We start from the raw sequence: 9099 nt of genomic DNA on the forward strand, positions 1-9099 counted from the left end.
CAGCAAGAATCTCCTACGTTAGAGCTGCCCAGCTAGGCAGCCCCTGGGGATGGGGCGGGGCGCTGAGACTGGGGTGTGGTCCAGCCTTCCAACAGAGACCCAGGAAAGCACTCACAGCTCGCTCCCACCGCTCCGTTTCCAGGTGGTCTAAGGAGCTGTTCTTGGGAACTGAAATAACTTATTCAGCAAACGTTTCCGGGGCGGGCACTATGAGGGAACGGACCCAGCTTGTGGTTGTTTTCAGCTCCAGAGATTACAAGGCTGCCAACTGGGCAACCTCTCTGTGCCTCGGTTTCCGCCTTTATAAAACAGAGCTAAGTGTATCTTCCTGGTAGGGTGGTTGTGAGTCTTCGATGAGTCAACAGTAGATGTAAACCTCTTAGAAGCCTGTTGGCACATAGTTTTCAGTGATCATTAACCTTCAGCAATTTTGTTATAATTTCCTAAGGAACTGTCCCTGAAATCCAGTTGAAATCGCTCAAATTGTTGATACCTAAAGAGATGGTTTAGCAGAATATCCACTCTCAATCTGAACTAAATAGTAAAGGAAGAGAAGGAGGTGGTGGGAAAAATGTAGATTAAAAAAAAAAAAAATAGAGCCCAGCCAGTGTAGCTCAGTGGTTGAGCCACACCTATGAACCAGGAGGTCATGGTTTTATTTCAGGTTGGGGCACATACCCAGGGGTTGTGCAGGAAGCAGACAATCAATGATTCTCTCTCATCACTGATGTTTCCATCTCTCTCTCCCTCTCCTTTCCTCTCTGAAATCAAGGGGGGAATATATATATATTTAAAGAATAGAAAGAAAAATGGCAGAGAGGAAACAAAACGAACAATTGTGGAAATAACCTAAGAAAAGTGAAGAAAATGCTGATGTGGGATGGGCCCAGATATGATAAGAATAATGAGGGCAGGCAGAGGGAGAGGGCAGTGAATTTGGGAGTTCTCTGAATAAATTATTCCTAGGTGTTAAAGGATGAAAGAGGACAGGCCAACCTGAAATAAATTTACGTATGCACTCATCGAGTTTACCTATTGTTTCTTGCCAAGAGCTGAGATCACTTGGGCCACTTCATCCATTTCCCCAAGGAACATCTTTTGAGTGCAAGCGCAGGTATCCCTTCTTATATCTTGGGGGAAATAACCGATTAAATAAATGCTTAGTGACCAACCTACTATGTGCAAGACACCAGAGGAAAAGCTAGGATACACAGCCCTGTGTATGCCACAGCCTCTCGAACCCGGGCGTGGCAAGGCCTAAATTCTGCAATGACACCCTCTACCCCAAGTCCAGAACAGCCATCCTTCCGAGGAGGTTTTAGGGAGCCCAGAGAAGCGCAGGGATGCTGAGGGAATCAGAGAAACGGCCCACAACGCGGAGGGCTTCGTGCCAGGGTCATTGACAATTTATACAAAAGACTTACAGGTGATCTCATTCCATCTTTCCCACCTCCCAGAAGTGGGTTTCATTCTGACTAGGAAAGGGCGGGAGACTGGGTGATAATTAACGTGCTAACCACCGAGGGAGGAGGGACAGTAGGCGGTTGATGCTAAGTCTCAGGCAGCATCTTTCCCAGTGTAAGCCTACCTAGGGGACCCGCCGCCCAGCTTCCAGGGTCAATTTCGGATACCACAGCCTCTCACCCAGGGAGTCCCGGGTCCTCCTTTACCGGAGAGAATCCGGGGAACTTCTGAAGCCCCGGGGATCTCCGGGTTTCTTCTCCATCCCAGAGCCGGTGCAGAGAACTGCGGATACTGTCCACAGTGCCCCGCGAGGACGTGCCTTCCCGTTGGGCACAGAGCGCTGCAGGACACATTCCCAGCGAGGATTAACGGAACAGCTGAGGGGGGTGAGGGTGCGGGGCGAGTTGGGGGAGGAAGCGAGAGAGAGGCGCGGGGCTCAGGAAAGGGAAAGTCGCTCCCGGAATTCGGAGGATTGAGGTCATGGACCCTGGATACTAGGCTGGCGCCGACCTGGTGACCTGGACAGTGCTCTGAGAGGGGCCTTGGCCGCGGCGCACTGGGAAGAGGGAGGCCCGGCCGCCAGGGGCTTCAGTTCTCCCCCTGGGAAGGTGGTGCAGACGCTTCCCATCGGGGGTCCTTCCTTCAAAGTAGCAGCTTCAGCCGGACTACCTCCAGCCGGACTCTGGGGGTAGCATTAGGCTCCAAACACCCCCACGCCTCGCATTCACACGAGCCCTGCCGCGCCAGGGAAGGGGCAGCTCTGGGCCCGGACCCCGCCGCGTTGGGAATGGGGACACTGTCGGGGTGGGGACACAGCGTCCGCTGAAGCACACCGCGCGGAGGGTACCACGGGGGCCCCGGATTCCTCGTACTCTTCTACTTTCCGTGACCCCTACACCATCCCCGGCCCACTCCACAGTCCCTCTCCCACGCCCATCCACACCCCACCATCCTCCCACCACCGCAGTCCCGAGGGCATTTAACTGGAGTCAAACCAAAACAGTAAAGCTTTAATTTTCAATACTTTCTCAAGTACTTTGCAACTATTTATACAAACAATTCTTCAAACTCTATTTCTCTCCCGCCCCCCCCCCCTTCCTCCCCAGGGATCCGCGGAGGTCAGGCGCTTTAGGTCCCTCGGACAAGGCCGGGCCGCTCGCTTCTCCCCTCCAGCAGCGAGACTGGGGGTCTCTGGGGGTTTGGGATGGCTAAGGGGCGGCCGTCGGCCTGAGGGTCAGTTCTCCGGGCTGAGTCAGGAACAGACAGCGCACCCAAGCCCCAAGCCCGGCTGCAGCTTCAGGCTGCACGGGGAAGGAGCGGCCGTCGGGGGACCCAGGGGGAAGGGGTGCACGCTTGTGGTCGGCTTCAGGAAGGTTGTCTGGCGCCCGATTTGGTCTCCGCGCCCCTAGAGAGCCTGCCAGGGCTTCGCGATGGCCTGGATGTGCTCCTTGGCCTTCAGGCGCAGCGCCGCGATGCTGCTGTTGCGCGGGTCCGCCTCGTCCAGCGGGAACTTGTCCCCGAAGCCCGGCCCGCAGGGGTAGGCGGGCGGCGGCGGCGCCAGAGGCTGCAGGCCGGGGCCCAGCGGCTGCGAGTTCAGGAAGGGCGGCGGCGGCGGCGGCGGCGTGTAGCTGGCGGGCAGGCTCTGCGCCGGCGGCCCGAAGCCCGGCAGGCTCTGCAGCGCCGTGGCGCCCCCGCCCGGCAGCGGCGGCCCGAGCCACGACTCCAACGGCAGGGCGCCCCCCGCCGGCCCCCCGCCGCCACCGCCGCCGCCGGAGCCCGCCCCGAGGGGCGCCAGAGCCGCCGAGGGCGGGGAGCGGCTAAAGGAGAGGAGGGGCGAGTCCTGCAGCTTCATGGACGACACCTCCAGCTTCTCCTGCCGGCGCCACTTGGCCCGTCGGTTCTGGAACCACACCTGCGGAAGGCGGCACAGCGGCCGGCCATGGAGCTGCAGCCCGGCCAGCTCACTCCTCTCCACCCCCCGACCCCCGCCCCGCAAGTAAAACTGGGGCGCGACCATCTCGCACCTACTTCTTTCACCCCCACCTGTCTCTCTCTCCTCTCTCTCTCTCTCTCTCTCTCTCTCTCTCTCTCTCTCTCTCTCTCTCTCTCTCTCTCTCTCACACACACACACACATCTCTCTTTATCCGTCCTCTTCCTTGCTCCTTTTTGTCTCTCCCTCCCTCCTCTCTTTTCTCTGGGTCTCCTTGTGCCACACTTGTTTATCTCACCTATAGCTATGGTTGTATCTGTTTCCAAAAAAGTGCAGTTAACCCTGGAATCAGACCGTGGGACTTTGGAATCCAGATCGCACCCATTTCTGTGACCTGCTGCTTGGCAGCCCCTCCTGACACTGCGTTTTAGACTCTGCTTCCTCCCTGTGTTGCTCAGCTCTCAGTAGCCCACCCCCTATCAGACTTTCTGTGCTTTACCTACCTTTTGTCGCTGTTATAAATATGTATGTAAACCAAATACTCTAAGCACTGTAACTGGCACCACTGGATGCTAAAATATAGCTATTTCCACGAATAACTGGTGATGATAAGTATTAGAAAAGTGTGTTAGTTTTATCCTAAGTATATTTGAGTTGCTGCTTTGATAAGATTTTTCTTTTTAGTTAATTGATAATCATTTAGAATTTCTTATATTTCTTATAAATGACTTTTGATGATTATAATAGTTTATTATATATCTACTTTTACTTTATGGAGCTAGTTCTGATATTACCCTAAGATGGGTTCAATAAGTTCAAGTCTTTTTCTTTTTTCTTTACATATGGACAGTGCATGCCAGAGTGAAGTCTGGTCTCTTAACAATGAAACATCCATTCTTGATTTGATAAAATCACAAGAAAGGGTGCACTTAGGGTTTCACTACAGTTAGCATCCTCAGAAACAAACAATTCTTGGAGATAATTGGTCTAGCTTAGTGGAGTATCTAGAAAGAATTTTGGACAAACTGGTGGCTTCAGTGTTATATTTATGAAGGGACATGGGGGTAGATGTGACTTTAGATACTTTAGAGTAGGGGTGTCGAACTCAATCAGAGAAGGGGCCAAAATCTAAAATCCAGCCTAAATCGCGGGCCGAATGGTTTACTGAACAGTCATAAACTGACAATGTCATAAACTGACAGCGGAGTGCAGTGATGACAGCGCGGTGCGGGCCACATTGCAAGGCCTGGCGGGCTGGATTTGGCCCGCGGGCCTTGTGTTTGACACATGTGCTTTAGAGGGAGAAGCTGTTGTGAGTCCATAAGAGTGGGGAGGGCACCTCCAGGGGAGCTGAGAAAAGAGCCACCAGCACTTGAGCCAAGTAAGGCTGGGATTGGGGGGGGGGGGGGTAGTGTGAAGGAAGAATAAAAAAATGTAAGTACTCCGCCCCTTCCCACAGCACATTCACCTACATATCTGAGGTTCCCCAGAAAAGGAGATGTTTGCAGGTAATTGAAAAAAGAGAAACGCTGGCTTGGGTGACAGTTCCATCCTCCCATCCCGTTTCTCAGGATGTCCTACTCCATCCCCCAAAAATATCATCTATGGTGTTCAGATTGATCCTGTATTGGAGGGCTAAAGGCCTGGAAAGTCAGCTCTTACACTGCTGCCTCAATACAGCTGGAGACGCTGCTGAGCACGCCCCCCCCCCGCCCCCCTCCCATCTGATTGCATCCTAGCCTGGCATTAAGCACCCACCAAACTCTGGACGCTGCGCTGGCCCTGTGGTCACAGAGAAGTCACAGACACTGTTCTCAAGAGGACAAGCCAGAGGACAAGTGAGGAGTGAGGAAGGAAAGTGCGATGGAGGCGGCCTCAGGTATGAAGGCAGCCCCGGAGGGGCCGGCCTCTGTTCCGCAGGGGCACTGAAGGCTTGGCTCTCTGTTTTTCCATCTTTCACTGGATGCTTTTCCTCTTTCTACGGCAGCCGCCCGCCCTGCACAGCAGGTGCTAATATGCCCACCGCTCCCACAAAACCATCACAGTCTCACTGCCCCCATTTAGGTGAAATTGAACTGTCATTGCCACTTAATCCTGAGCCACATTAGGAAACTATGTTTTAAAACCAGGACATCGACTCCTTACTTTAAACCCTCAAATTGAGCAAAAGAGACAACGACAAGAGCTTGTCTCCTTTTACTTTTAGACAAGACTGAAAGCCCCAAACACACACACACAACAACAACAACAACAACCCTTTTAGCTCCTCGGCCTCTCAGAGCAGTGAAACTTGTTCCCAGTGACTCCCTTCAGGCCTCTGTAAACTCTCCCAATTTGGAAATCCTCCCAGATTTTTCACAGATGACTAGCAAATATTTAAGGCTTTCAAATATTTTAATGATCGGGGATTAAAGATAATTCAGCTTTAATTAAAACAAAAACCCCTTTACAACAAAAGGAAAAGGCCTCTGCAGCGGAGGGAGGCTTGGTTGGATGTGCACCAGAGAAGCAAAAGTCAGGTCCTTAAACAAATCCACGGAAAGTTTCAACTGCGCGGCGCCAGGCCCGTCGCAGGAAGACGGGGTTTTTGGTTTTAAACAGGGTAATTGCAGCTGGTGACTAGGGTGGCATGCGGGGTCCTAATCTGGGGACGCTCAGCTGCTGCCTACCTTCCCTCTCTCCTCAGTACTCACCCCTCCACACACACCCCACCCTGGCTGCGACTAAAGAGCTGTCCTTGCCCGCGGTTCCCAATTCCCCTCTTTAGCTCCGAAGACGGAGACCGCAAAGGGGACGGGGAACCTCGAACTGGCACCGAACGCCCCAAGGACGGCGCGGGGCGCACGGAAGAAGACCTGTGACGCCCGTTTGGGGCTCTGGCCAGCCCAGCCGAGGAAGGACAACGGGAAAAGGGGCATCACAAATGCGTGGGCTCCGGGGGAATTCAAGGGAGCATTGTCTGCAGCTTGGGCTCCGGCCCTCCCAGGGACGACCTGAGCGCTTTACCTGGACCCGGACCTCGGGGAGGTTGACCTTGCCCGCCAGCTCCTCCCGGCTGTACACGTCGGGGTAGTGGGACTTCTCGAACGCTCGCTCCAGCTCGTGCAGCTGGTATGTGGTGAAGGTGGTGCGGTTCCTCCGGTGCTTCTTCTTCGGCGGCTCCTCCTCCGACAGCTTCGCGTCGCCCGCTGGTCCGACGGGCAGCCCTGGGCTCGGCCGCGCCTCCCCGGACTCCTTGGGGCAGTAGGGGCGGGAGCCTGGGGCGGCGGGGCCCCGAAAGGTCAGAGATACTCCCGGGAGCCTCCCTGGACCCACCCCGCCTACCCTTGGGCATTGGCCGCCAGTTGCGGGCTCCGAGATGACCCGGCGGGTGCAGAGGGGGGAGGAGAGTAGGTGAGGCCGGTCCGGGTGAGAGCTGTGAGGCGCTCGTAAGCTTTCTCTGAACTCAAATCGGAAGCCCATGCACCCAGGTGCCTTGATAAAAATTAAGGCCGGGCTCTCTGTCCCGCAGCGTTTCTAAGTCGGGGCTTCCTGGGCCTCGCAGCAGCCCGGGCGCGCACTCCCCGCACTCACCTTCGTACTCCGGGGCGGGCGGCGGGCAAGGCGGGGCGCCCCCCGCGGGCGCCTTGGGGCCGGCGGCCCTCGCGCCCGGCCTCTGGTCCCGCTCCTTGGTGCCCCCGGCGCCCGGCTCCGCTGCGAAGGAGCCGAGGATCCCGTCGTCCTTGGTAAACCCCAGGATGGCCTCGATGCTGTGCAGCCGCGAGGTGCCCCCGCCCGGGCTGCGGAGCAGGTGGCCGGCGAGCGAGAAGCTGCCGTCGGCCATGGCTGGGGCGCAGCCGGGCAGGTGCATGGGGAGAGCGGGAGGCGGGAGCGCGCGGCCGTCTGCACTGGAGACAGAGAAGAGGCTCGAAGACGGTGCTTTTCCCTACTGACCGGAGGTCAAGCTCGGCGGGCAACGCCGCCGGCAGAGCTACGCTCGCTGGAGGGGGACGGGCGCTCGGCCCGCGGCCGCCTGGGTCCCTGCTGGAGTCGAAGGTGCGACTCCCGGGAGCTGGGGCTTCGGGGCCTAAAGGCTGCGGGCCCACTCACCCCGGCTCCTCCCCTCTGGCTCCCGACCCAGTCACCCCCACCCTCGCCCCGCATAGGGCGGATCCCCCAGGCGGGGGCAGCACCTCTCATCTTCCTATTCCCTCAGGCACTCCGAACACACCCCGGGGCCAGCGGTGGGGGTCGACAGGCCGGGGACCGGGTCTGTGGGTCGGTGCCCCCCGCCTCGCCTCAATGGCCCGACGCCCTCGGTCTCACCTCTCGGTCTCGGGCTTCCCCACTCCTGGGACTCACCGCTCCCTTCATCTCCCCCTTCACCTCCCTCACTCCCTAAGCTCCTGCCCGCTCTGGGGCTGAGCGCCCCGGGCGACCCTCGGCAAGGCTTCCTGGCTCCAGGGCGTTGGAAGTCAGTCCGCCCTTCTTTTCAGTCTGTCCCCTGTTGTACCCCCAGGGCAATCCTCTTGGGGCTCCGTAGTCCGAAGCCCGGGCTTGGGGTTTACTTTGTATATTTGTGTTAACTGCTCCTCTCCGACTGGCGCTCGGGCTCCCTCAGCACCGGCCCGGGAGGCGGGGGGTGGGGGGCAGATGGGGGGGTGGGCATCTGCGCCGCAGGCCCAGGACCTCCCAGCTCCTTGGCCAGCAGGAGCCTGGAAGGCCCCTAGTCGGACGCGTCCTCCCCACCCACCAATTCCCCAGGCCGAGGAGAGGACCCAACCTCAGGCTGGCTGGGGAAGGACCTTGAGGGGTGGGGGAGGCCTCCAACTTCTCTGGGAGTTACAGGTATAACCGCTTGCATTTCTTCCCTTTGGGAGACCCCTCAAGGCTTCCATGGCCCAGAGTGGCTCGGAGGTCAAGTGGAAAGATGATTTCTGGGGGAAGGGGGAAGAGGGGTGCTTGTTTTTTGTTGTCCCCATCCTCAGTGCTGTGACCGCAGGCTGAGGCCGGACCCCACGCAGACCCCTGCATTTGTGGAAATTAAATGCTTCCTGAAAAGCCGAAGACTTTTAGGAAAGGACCTAGAGAGTCTTACAAATCTTTGCAGGTGCCTTGTCTCCACTCAGGGGCGTCCCCTCCCTGCACCCGTGTTTGTTTACTCCCTTTGCATTCTTTCCGAGGGTCCAGCTCTGACGCAAGCCCTGTCAGCCCCACGAAGGAAAGGAAGGGCCAGAGCCCCTGGCCTTGAGGAGCCTAAGGCCCAGCCTAGGAGACAAAAAAGAAAAGAGAAAAACGCCTATCTTTGGATCCTCCACCTTGAAATTGACCCGTGACTAAGCTAAGGATCCTTAAATGGGCAAATGGAGGGAAGTTGATGACATACATCGCTTTATATCTTTAAATACAAACATGAAAAGGTAAGTTAAAGAGCAAGCATGTGAGTTTGAAGCAGCCAGTAACTGATTCAAGTTCAATTATTTTTAATTTTAAAAAGACGCTAAATTAATGAAAATCACTATGTGTTTTATAGTGCTTGCAGGTCACTAGACTTTTCAGAATCCTTTCACATTCTTCCTGTCATCGGATCCTCACAGCCCTGTGAGGTGAGCTGGACCTTGTGTATATATATATTTGTGCCCATTTTACAGAAGAGGAAACAGAGTCTCAAAGTGATAGAATACAGCTATTGAGCAGAAGGGTCAAGACTAGAACTCAGACCTAC

The 9099-nt window shown here is 56.3% G+C and overlaps 1 protein-coding gene across 1 annotated transcript; it reads right to left on the minus strand.

Moving 5' to 3' along the window:
* Positions 1–2869: 2869 nt before the first annotated feature.
* RAX (retina and anterior neural fold homeobox) lies at positions 2870–7245 on the minus strand (the record flags this gene model as incomplete). The annotated part of the gene is made up of 3 exons (XM_084886969.1): positions 2870–3376; positions 6402–6652; positions 6969–7245. 3 exons carry the CDS (start codon positions 7243–7245, stop codon positions 2870–2872), a joined length of 1035 nt encoding a protein of 344 aa, XP_084743095.1.
* Between the last annotated feature and the right edge of the window lie 1854 nt (positions 7246–9099).

The sequence above is a fragment of the Pipistrellus hanaki genome (assembly GCF_964339955.1).
Source record: "Pipistrellus hanaki genome assembly, chromosome: 6".
Lineage (NCBI taxonomy): Eukaryota > Metazoa > Chordata > Mammalia > Chiroptera > Vespertilionidae > Pipistrellus > Pipistrellus hanaki.